General features: G+C 39.4%; 1 protein-coding gene across 1 annotated transcript in view; it reads right to left on the bottom strand.

Moving 5' to 3' along the window:
- The window catches only part of ANTXR2 (ANTXR cell adhesion molecule 2), a 102,152-nt gene that overhangs the window by 30,533 nt on the left and 59,268 nt on the right, over positions 1–12,351 (bottom strand). Inside the window, exons 15-16 of the mRNA XM_072334727.1 lie at positions 11,123–11,290; positions 10,884–10,964 (exon numbers count right to left, since the gene is read on the bottom strand). Of these exons, the coding sequence (XP_072190828.1) occupies positions 10,884–10,964; positions 11,123–11,290 (249 nt within the window). The remainder of the gene's footprint in view (positions 1–10,883; positions 10,965–11,122; positions 11,291–12,351) is intronic.

Here is a 12,351-nt window from a genome sequence, read left to right as displayed (position 1 = left end):
TTATTGTGGGGAATTTCCAACTAGCATCATTCCATGCAGGCTGAGTGTGGACAGGCTGGATGAGCTGAACTAGAGTTCTATGCCAGTAGGTGATCATGTTTCTCAAATACTTGTGACACAGACCACTCAAATCTTTAAAAGACAAAATTTCCGCTTGCAGTTTGAGCCACTGTTGTAATGCTTATCTAGCAGAGAGAACTGGCTTTTATTCAGGAAAAATATGTTATACTTGGCAAGAATTAAGCACGTGAAATCGTATAAAGCACTCTCCAAAGCTCTATGGCTTTGTGCTGTTGATTGATTTGGCCCTGACTAGGAGAAGTGCTAGACAGATGCAATTGGCTTTGATATTCCCAGGGTCAGTTCCACAGAGACATGAAGGCATACAATCAGTTTGGCGGGAAAAAAAAAGGATGAACAAGATTTTGGTTCAGTAGGTCTGAATGCTTTTACATGCATCTACCCCCAAAAAACAAATGCTAGGAGCAAGAAGGGCTTCCAAGGAAAATAAGCATGACTCTGTAATGTGCTGTGATTAAGGGGTGCAAATCCATGGCACCATGTGCACAAGTCCCTGGTATGCATTTGCAAGGCCAAACTTAGTGAAATTTGTTCTTTTGTAGATTTTCTTTCTCTTCACCAAAATGTGGAGGATGCTAACTAGCTTTAATATATTTGACATATAGAAATCATTCAAAGGGTAGAGTCAGTAACAAGTATCAGGATGGAAGTAACGCTGTGTCACTTCTTCAATTAACACCAAGAGACCAGTATGATTTTTTTTTTTACTCTGCCGACCACACTGCACTTCTAATGCAATCTGATTTGAGAAATTAAATCCAGATTTCACAGTTTTCTAGATCCAACAGAAACACAATCCACTGCATCTTCCTCATCTTTTATGTGCCCTTCTTTTCTTTTTGTTAGCAATGCTGTTATCAGAGGGGAAAAACATATTTTGTTGCCACCGTAATCTTAATAAAATGCTCCACCAAGTTCATTAGCCACCTATGATCTCTGACCATCTGCTTGGGGTACATCTATCTCGTATTACCAAAGGGAACTGATGTCTACTAATGCATGGCAGATTGGTTGTTGGGCCTGACCCTGAATATCATTATGAAAATGACTGCAAAAATAAAAGGTCATTCCCATCAGCTGCCTGAGCCTCAAAGTGGCTATGAGAGGGCAGAAGCCTTTGTTTGTAGCCATTTTTATTTTATTAATAAAATTATATGCATGACCTACAACTTCTTGGGATTCAACTGTGGTAGGCACTCTAAATTCAAGATAGTGACCAAAGTTCTGCAGAAGCGAGGACAAATGCAACAGTCCACACAAGTAAGGAGCAAAGCCAAGAACAAGGCCAAAAGACAGCACTGGAAGAAGAAAGGAAGCAGAATGGACAGAAGGACATGCCCTACAATGTAATACCTCTTTCCTGGGGTAAGCAGTTGTTTCCTAGTGGCAATGCACAGAATTTATATGATTTAGAGATTCACTACAGTTTGTTAAAATGGGAGGATGTGAGGTTTGCTAGAAAAGTCCATTGTTGGAACTGAGTAACATCCTGAGAAACTTTTGGTTCTTTTGAAAACGTTAAGCCCTAAACAACTGACTTTTTTCTGGGATCATTTTCTACAACTTCCTAAAGATACTTGTCCATCGTTTTACAACCATTTCAAATTTTAGCAGGTTTTATAGCATAAAATATCACCTACCAGCTTTGGTACAGAAAGATATGAAATGCTCTACCGGCTGACACATACTGCATCTGCATCTGCATCTACCCTCTCTGGTCATACAGTAATGTTTTGTATGCTGTACGAGAATTTGTATTTCAGACCATCAAAGGATTTCTGTTGTTTCCAGTGGAAAAAGTGTGATAATGAAAAAACAATCCTCTTGAATTTAATCGAACTGATACCTACTGGATAGTTTGAATTATTATGTGCAGTAAAAAAAGGAAAGAAAAAAAAAAAAAAAAGAAAAAAAAAGAAAAAGAGCAACAGTGTGAAAGAAAACTAGAGATAGAAATGTGCATCAGAAAGAAAGCAATCCTTAAAAATGAATGATCAGTGCAGAGCCCTAGAGTACAAGCAATGCAGTGGTAATTGAAATGCTGTCCTTAGTGGGTTATGTTAAACATTCAGAGGCTATAGGTCAGTGAAACTGTTACTTATCATCTGGTTAGCTGTCCGACAGAGGCTGCTTAAGAAAGACAGCGAGCTCAGCTCATTTAAATTGAAGTGATTGATTTTCATTTAGCATTTGTCTACCATGGTTATCAGAAGTTGCAGAATTCATTTCAGAGTGACTTAAAAGAAACAGAATCATATGTGTCCATATATATTTAGTCACACAAAGCAGCATTAATAACTCCACTGCTCATAACTGAATTAATTTTTTTAAAACTGCATTTAAATTACATGAAGGCTGTGACACAAGCCATCAAAAAGCAGCACGTTCAATATTAAAATTAAATGTTAAGGCTGAGGGCATGCCACTATGTCACACTACTGGGGGACAAATCTCAAATGTATCAAGACATTCTAATTTATGGATGGATGTCAGCCTGAACTTTTAAGTGTAATGGGTTTTGGCAACCTATGGCAAGCTTGCTTCTTTTAGTAGGTAGAAATTTCCTCTTGAAACAAAACATGCAGATGAAGATCAGAGGCATATGTTACTTAAAGACATTCCATGAAGATTTTAAAGCTCAGTAGAAAATATTAAAGCTTATGCTTATGACTCAAAAGCTTATTTATTTCTTTTTAATTCTAAATGGATCTGTAGTTCACTGTGGACTTAAGAAATGCAAAGATGAATTTAAGAAGAAAAATGTTATTGAATTCTGAGAATGCAGTAAAAATATCAAAAGCAATATAAATATATATATGTATTTCTTCTCTTTTTTCACACTACTCACTTCTAACAGCCATATTCAGCAGAAGTCCTTCCAAACTTTTTTATGCAATCAGTGTCAAGATCATGGAGCAGCTCCATCCCCCTGCCTTCTTTTTGATAATGTCATATTAAAACTAATGAGAAGATTTGGACACATGAAATTATTGGGATATGCAGCTGTTTTCAGACTTAGAGCCACTGTTGCTATGATGCAATGACAGTATCTGGGTGGAACTGCTTGTGCACACTTGGTCCTCAAATAGCTATAATCGACCACAATAATATTCTCATCTTAAGTGAATAAACAACTCTGAGATCCAGGCTGCCACAGATACCTACAGGTAGCACTTCAAAGTATCATATAAGCTCCCAGCTTCTAAAAATGCTCTTTTTAAGATGTTTTCTCAAGGTTTTCCTTTACTTAGAGAATTAGAGCTCATAACGTCAGAGGCAAAAGTAGCCTATTTCTTCTCCTAGTAATAGTTTGAGCCTCTCTCTTCATTCTGACCTCAGGTTTCCTACCCCAAAACCCCGCTCACACCTGACTGGTTGATTTCCATCATCAGTTGTCTCTGTTGATAGGAAGTATTTGTACTGATTTTATCCAAATGGCACTGAAGTCACAGTCTGGATCTTGTTAAACATGCCAGGCCACTGCTGGAAGGTTCTAAAACCTTTCATTTCTATAGCTATGGAGAATCCCGGCTCTAATGAACTCTACCACTCCTAATAATCATTTTGAGCATGAGGGCTAGAATGAGTAAAGCATTATTTCTGCTCCAAATAAACTCTTCTCAGTTAGATGTTGTAAAAAATGAAAAGTAAAGGAGTAAGGACAAAGCTATGGGAAATTCTTTGCTGATTGTGCGTGAGCCAATAGTATGCTTTTGCATCCACATGCAGTGCTTATATTGCCTACAACATGGTTTCAAATTGTTTTAGTTCCTCCTCCTTAACTGTGACCCTCCGGAAAATCAGACCCAGAGCTATGTCAAGGAAACACAGTCATTAAAGTCATTTCATCCTTGGATTTCAAATTTGTAATGAGGTGGAAGAATTGGTGCCATTGTTTGAAATCAAATTCTGACCTCTTCTCCAGTCTGCTAACAAGAGGCATTCCCAGCTTGTTGACAAACTCTAAAGACATCGCAGCAATGTATTATCTGCCAGATCAGTGAGGCACCTTCTTGGGAAATCCACTGTTACTGTGCTGTTCCTGTTCAGCAGAAGCATCTCAGATGCTAAGTGAAAAATTACAGATCAGCTCAACTGACTGCTGAGTGACTGATACAAAGCAGCACTAATGCTCACAAGTCCCAGTAGTCCAAGTGGAGTTACAGGGGTTGCTCAGGAGGAGAAAGATATTGCAAGAGCGAGAAAATGGAAGATAAAAGTTGTAAATCTTCCACAAATAGGACCTTGTTAAGAAAATAACTGAGTAATTAGTCAAAATCTATCCCTTTTTAAATACACTAGAATTGCTCACCAGTTAATTCCAATGAAATCCAGGTTGAAGCAGAAAGCCACAGTGAATCTTCAGAAGTTGGGTGCATTTATGGGATGCCCCTTTGTGCTAATGCAATAGGTAATCCATCACTATTAAAGGAAGACTGGATGCAATTTACTATGGGAAACAAGTAAAAGTTGTGACTAACAGTTTGAAGAGGTAACACAGTACTCAGCGTGGGCACAATGAAAGAACTTTTGGCCCCTTGGCTCTGTTTTTGTATATGCAATGAATGATATAATGATATATGTGATTGATGATATAGCAATCATCTGTAAATGTTAGAGCCACAGAAATGTGCAGTGCAGTTTGCATCTACACAAAATTCAAATGCCAGGTCTCTGTCACAGTGTTTTCTTGCCTAGTTTATATGCTCAATCCATAATTTAATACTTCCTCCTGCATACAGTATTTTGGTAAACATCAAAGCAGTGTTACGGGATTTATCACATAGTTACATCGCTGCAGCTATGTTACACCTCTCTCCATTCTGTCTAGTAGTAACTTGTTTAAAAATAAAAAAGGTAAGAGTGAAGGCCTGAACCTAAATTCCAAGAAACTGTAAAAGATAGAAATGGTTATGTTTCTGTTCAAGATCTGCAGGTGTCCTCATGGCCAGAGGCACACAACAACACGTGCTGCACATTTGTTAAACATTAATCTTATGCAAATCTGTATATCAGATATTTCCATTTGCAAAATAATCTAGATAAATGGCATATATAATGGAAACAGCTACACAGACATATGAATGTAGAGGTGTACCTGTTTATTATGTGGAAATGTAACCTGTGTGCACTGTGTTTTTTCATTTTCATCAAAAATTGCCAAAGAGCATGTGATGCCTCTGCACCCAAATGTTTCTTACAGCTATTTGTATACATCCATACATATATATCTGCACTTCATACAGAAATATACGTATGTGTAAATTGTGTGAATATAAATATAAGATATGCCATATGTCCCAAAAGTCCCAAAAGAGCATCTGATGTTGATGTGTAGACAGTATGTTAAGGATCTTCCTAATTAATAACCCAGATTAAAACCTCTTGGCAATCAATTAAGATTAATGACAGAAGTCACTCTCTATCCCCCTGCGCCCGCATATCGGGCTGTGAAAACCCTGGGTCGTGAAACTTTAATCCTGTTATCTGCTGCCTTCTCCATCTGAAAAGCCTACAGATTAACAGAGCAGACATTATCGAATTTACAACCAGCCGCTCGGACAGCTGCCCTACTTTCAGCAGTTAATGGAAAAGGAACTAATCTGGTTAAGAGCATGGGACTAGTTCATAAATCTGGGTGCACAAGACAGTTAAACCTGTCACGTCTCTTCTGGATGGTAGTGACTGAATTAACCTGTCAGCTTTCTTCCTGCTGCTTCTTGAAGGCTATCAGTCTTTTTGTATGCTGCGCTAATGAGACACTCAACATTCACGTAAACTAAAATTCACATTTCCTCCCTGTAAGGCCGTGTCCAGGCTGGGTGTTGTTTTATGTCTGAGTTTGGTTGAATACACACAGCATTCTCTGCTGGAAGCTAGGCAGTAATCAAATCTAATTTTTTACTGCAATCTGCTCCATAAAAAGATGTGTTGAGGAATTAAGGAAACTATCTTCCTCCCTTCGAGCGGTGCCGAATGAAACAAACGGCAAGGAAAACTGAGCTGCCAAATGAAATGTCTTCTTCTCAATACAGCATGGAGGGGATCAAGGGTGGAAAGAATGGTAATGCTCTTTGGGCTGCTGAAGACAGTGTTCGACAGCTGTAGCAAATTCCCTCTCCTAACAGGCACACTGTCTGTGCTGCCGGCACAGCTCGAGTTACAGCAGTGCCTGGTAGGGTGTATCTTACAAGGCCTAAAACACTCAGCTGTTTCTGAACTACTAAAACCAGCAGGAATTCCTCTAGCTACACACACCATGGAGGCAGCTCCACTTTTTAGAATGCTCCATTAACATGCCATGGCATCACCAAAGGTGCATGCTATGTTTTGGCATGGCACTGCTTCCATCATGACCATCACCCACCTGTACAGCTGCTGTTGTCTTGGAGCAATGGGAACCATGTAGACATTTATTTCATTCATAGAAGTGTTAGTAGTCTTACTATTGAGTTCTGAAGGCTCATTTAAAAAGCAGCAGCACTCATCTACACAAAGGCAGGGAGTGCCAAAGTACTGCCTACATCTATGGGGAAATATTCTTATTTCTCACAACACTGGGACATCATTGTCTTTTCATAAAGATGACTGCTACTGCTTTTTTCTGAAACCTCATTCAGTGCTTCACTCACAAGGATGCACTGCTTTCTATTGGAAACCAACCTCTGGATTCAGTCTGAATGGGGCAGTTTGAAATTACTGCTCTTAAAGTGTTCCCTTCCACTTTCTTTAACAGCAAACTTAATAATTTATCAATAATCTTATTCTGAAAGTTTAAGAAAAGCAGTGGCTCCAGTTTCAGTCTGCACAGACAAATTCTCACTTGGAGAAATAGCAGAAAGCAGAAAACATTTAAGAAGAGCTCTTTTACCTCACTGTCTCACTTTAAAACCAGTTTTTCATCTTCCAACTATTGCAGCTATTTAGGAGATCCCAGATAAAGATAAGCTTTATTTTATGAATTCTTGGGTTTATTTTAAAATTCTTAGCCAATGTTTTCTTTGGTATCATTGCTTCTACATCATTCCATTTTATCATTGAATTAAGAGCTCAAATGAAGAGTATCCCATTGTAATTCAAATTGTTGCTAGGTGCAAACAGTTGAACGGTTCTTCAGTACCTGTTAACTCACAGTGTAGAACTTAAAATTGGGGCTCTCCTAGGCACTGCAATTGGTCTTTGATTCAAAACAGTGAGCTCACTCTCAGTGAAGGGACTCCCAGCCTCAGCCTTTTAACTCTGAGTCTTTTATACTCTCTAATTGACAGACTGAACAAATGATTTAACGTTTTCTGCCTGTGACTACTACTGAAACTACTGAACAAACACAAAGGGAATAGTGACATGGGCCTCATCTCAGAGAATATCATACTGTCAGAGTCTTTTGAACTGTGAATTTGTGATGCTAAAGAATTACAACACAAAATATGATTCTTTTGCATAATGTAGAGATGCTCACAAAGTAACATTACATTAAGCAGATGTTCCTATGAATTCTGCAGTCATTACTACAAATTCATCTTTGAAGCACTTGAATGCTAACAGGTTTAAAATTATATGTATGTGTGTGTATATGTATATATGTATCTTTTCTTAAGCTTTTTTGTAACATCCAAAAAGCTGAAAATTCTCTGAAGTTCTACTATAGAAACTTACTGTTGAATGAGCTATGGATTTTTTTCCCTTTTCCCAGCTTCATATGTTCACATTCTGACTGTGCAAAATCTTAAGTACAACTGCCATGGGCCATTTGTAGACTTAAAATAATTTTGTGCAAATTACAGCAAGCAGCAAGGTTATACTAAGCATTTGAGGAACACTACTGACAACACTTAGGTGCTAAACTATAAATCAGAAAAATAAACTGAAGAATTTTTGTAAGAGAACAGGACCCTAATGCTCACATTGCAAACCACTGCCAAGTTTCTTTCTCATACAAAAACAAACTCTATGGCAGAGGTGTTCCAGTATGGAAACAACAGCAGATGCTCCCTGTGCATGCATTCAAAATAACATTGAAAATAACGGTATGGTCTGAAGGTAGCCTAAAACTCTTGGTCAGTTAAGTGGTTTAACAAGCTACCCTAGAACTACAGTGATTCCTTATTCTATACCCCTTACATAAAGAAAAGGAAGCATAAATATGAGTAGGAACATGGGGTAATGAATCATTTATAATTTATCTTGTTAGAAAAGAAAACAAAACATTGCTTTGAAAACAAAACAATCTCCTGCCGCAGACTCCACTATGTTTGATGGGAGCCCTTCAAAAGATCCATGGCTTAATGGAGGCTGTTTGTGTGGGGACTTCGATCCGTACCTGCTGTCCCCTGTCACTCCCAGGGAACTTGGCGGCAGATGTTGCAGCGCTAAGTTGTCTCTGAAGTGGCTCTCTGTCCTCATCTCCCCACCACAACAGAGTCAAACTATATTAGATCTCTTTATTTGTGCCCGAGGCATGTTTGGGAGCACAGCTGTGTCCACCCCCAATCTACCTTTAGTGTTTCAGCCCCCAGGCAGCAAATGGGAGACCAAAACTGTTCTGCCACTCTCAACTACATCTGCTGACAATCCAGCCGCCTCGCTGCAGGCTGCTGAGGACCTGTGCAGATGTCATCGACAACCTGCTAGCTCACACCTGTACAGGCATCCCCAGCCTCACCATTGCTGGCTGAAAAACGGATGGCTCCAAGGACTGCCATCCACAATCAAAGCACCTTCACTCAGCTGCATGCAGACTCTGACCAGGCCACCCTCGGCATTAGCTGGCAGCATGGAAGAGGTGGGAGAAAAGCTGGAGAGGAGGAAGAAAAGCTCTCGCTGCTTTGATACTTCATGCTTAAATTTCAATTACTTGATCAAGGAACTGAATTCAGCAGTGAATTCTTCTGCAAATGGGAACTACCACATTCCTAGCCAGTAAACAGAAGAAAATAAAAGAGCTGCTTGGCTGCTTTTTGCCATAACAGCGTTTCCCAGGTAATTGCCTGCACACGTGTATTTCACCACACACACATGTGGCTGCTCATCAAACTGACTTCAACCCACCAGGGGAACAGCATGGGATCTGCACCCAGCAAATTACGAACAAGGAAGAAGGTGTATTTTTTTTTTCTTTCAAGACAAAAAATACTGAGCCAGACACAAATAGCATTCCTACAGTATCACAGTACACACCTTAATGATCGTTATTTTCTCCTTCATTCATTCATACAAATTCTTCTTTCAGTAAGGATACTGAAAGTTAGTGACATCCCTCTCTGCTTCTTACATGAATGTGCACAAGAACTTCTTTACAGTGAGGGTGACGGAGCACTGGAACAGGCTGCCCAGGGGGGTTGTGGAGTCTCCTTCTCTGGAGATATTCAAGACCTGTCTGGACGCCTACCTGTGAGACCTGGTGTAGGGAACCTGCTTTGGCAGGGGGGTTGGACTCAATGATTTCTGGAGGTCCCTTCCAACCCCTATGATTCTGTGACTCTGTGATTCTGTGATATGTAAGCCAAGAAATTGGTCAATGTCCTTCTCCCAACGATTTCTCATTGGGGCAAAAATGCCTTCCCTGGTAGCCCAATTTCCCAGTAATTGCCATCCTTATGACCAGAAATCCTCAAAACAGAGCCTGACTGACAATTGTAATCTGTTGTCTGGTAAGACCAGATCAGGCATCATTGTTTCTATTTACAGTGAATTTACTTGTTAAAGTAGCATACAGTAGTGTATTTTTTGTGCTGTTAATTATTCTGTATGTAACATGAATAATCCATTCAAGCAGCAAACAACATGCAAACATAACAACCAGAATGCTAACACCAGTATCTGATAGCCATACAAAGAGTATGCTTCCTATCTCCAGCTCTGAGATTTGGTATTCTGCAACTTCCAATGCATGCCGTTGTCCTAGATAAATCCCACTTTTTTTATGTGAGAACAACACCAAACATCATCCCTATCATCAGTCAGATAACCTAACGAGTGCTTACCTCTCTTTCCCTCAGAAGTAACTCCTTCCCTTTAACATCTCTCTTTCTTATGTCATCTTTATGGGATATGTTGCAAAAATAGCAAATCTCACACACTGTTGCTTTAAGGTAACTGAGAATCTGATCTGCCATGCCCATCTGTTGGTGGGGCAGTGCGTTGAGAAGAAGTTGCCATCTCACTTAGAGGAAATAGTTTGCTCCTACAGCTCTTGAAATGTGTCACACAGGAAGCTAAATGGTTCCAGTAGATTTTAAGTACCACAATGACAAATCAGTTCCCAGTGTAAATGCTCAGATTTAAAGTAATGGTTTTCTTAATGAGTAATAATCAGAAATATGTAATCTAGTTTTACTATAAAAATTCCAAATAATAACTGCTTCCTCTGCAACCCAGTCCTAGCAGTGTTTGTAGCGAGGGCAACTTTGTCATGGGTCATGAGTGTACTGCAAAAAGGACACAAAGGATTGTCCCAGAAACATGTTTCCTCTGTGCATGCTGCATTTGGCTTATGAAGAAGTATGCATGGAAGCTGTTGGGAGTCACTAACTATGATGTGGTTTTATTATTTTGACTGCCAAACTTTTCCAAGTAGCTCAGTGTAAGAAAGGCTTGGGTATTTTTTAGGGAGAGGTTAGACAACACAGCACATTATGTTTTTGTTTTCCATCTGAAACACACATGAAATAAAGAAATCCTAACTATACTTTCAGGAGATCTATGCTTCCACAACACTTACCAGTGTTCAGCAGCTGATATACCCTAGCTGTAACATGCCCCTTATCTGCCCACCACAACTAATAAATTCATGCTGCACAAACCTCATCTCCTTGTTGTGGTCGCATCAAAGAGACTCTGTCGTACTGTCTTCGTAACAGTGCCCACAGTGCATCAAGTCGACCCTGTGGCAACAGAGCAACAGGACTCTGAGTATGATAAAACCAACCAAATCTCATTTATTTCAGACATACTTGGAAGCAATGCACAGTTCAGCTATGTAAGACAAGTAAGGCACACAAAGAGTACAAAACTACTCTCTACTGAAGACTAAAAAGCTTACCTTAATTGGTGTATACCACTTCTCCTGAATGACTGGTGAGGTAGGCTTTGGTTTAGGTGGTTTTGGATGAAAAGGTTCTTCTGGTTCTTCTGGGAGTTTCACCACAGCATTTTTTGCTTTTTCTAATCGAGCCCCTTCTTCAGTGGATCCTTTGTCACCCCAGCGAACCTAAATAAAGCCAGAGTTTAGATATAAATGCAATGCAGGCAAATGACCAAGAAATTATAGCTGAAAAAGTTCAAATGTGGAAGAAATTCTGAATTAACAGGAGAGTAGAAAATGTTCACTCCTCCTTTTTGACAGCAAGCATCTTACTTAGATGCATCTGTGTGAGTTTCCGTCTCACAAAGGCAAATAGTTAAGAGAAATACTGAAGGAAAATCATATCATACACCACACAGACTGCAAAGTAGACAGGAAATCTGATTTATCATACACTACCAGACCTTCACCTGACACTGATGAAAGCCTCAATTTTAGCCACCCCAGATTTACTAACACAGTATGCTTCCTCAGAATCCCAGCTTAGATAGAAGGTGTTACTTCAGCACTACTGAACAGAAACTCAGTGATGCTATTCATAGGCTTTCAAGTAGTTCTCCCTACCAGAGAAAATACAGAGGAAGCAGTCACCTGCATAATAAGTAAATGTGTAACATATAGCTGTAGGTACATATATCACTGCCTTGAGAGCACAAAAAGTACACAAATAGTTGGAAGGGGATGGAAACCTGGAGTACTGCTGTTGGAGAAACAAACGGAGAAACAAACGCCTATTTCCACTTCCCTAGAGGGTTCTAATTACCAAGCTATATAGAGAAAGTATAGAAAAACATCTTTTCTCCAAAAGAGATGATTTTTGCTATGGTAATCTTATTTCTTCCTGTAATTGGAAACATGGTGCAGCAATTATTTTTGCTGTATCCTACAAGCCAACAAGTCTAGGGAAGACTCTTAATTTCTCATCCCAAAAGAGCATATAACAGCTATGTATGGAGCTTAAAAGTTCTTGGCAAAAGTGGCCTCAATTATGTTCAGTGCAAGGCTTTCTGCATCCTGCCTCCTCTTTCAAGCTAGAGTATAAGGAGGATGTGATAAACCTAAAGGCAGCAAATTAAGTTCTGACAGTAGATCTTGCATAAACGTGATGTGCTGGTGAGTCATGAAATTGCTGACTGAAAAAAGCAAACCATTCTTACAAGGCTCCACCTACACACTTTTTTTTTTAC

This window comes from Excalfactoria chinensis, chromosome 4 (assembly GCF_039878825.1).
Source record: "Excalfactoria chinensis isolate bCotChi1 chromosome 4, bCotChi1.hap2, whole genome shotgun sequence".
Classification (NCBI taxonomy): Eukaryota; Metazoa; Chordata; class Aves; order Galliformes; family Phasianidae; genus Excalfactoria; species Excalfactoria chinensis.
Note: the sequence above shows the minus strand (reverse complement) of the source record. Positions and strands in the feature narration are given on the sequence as shown.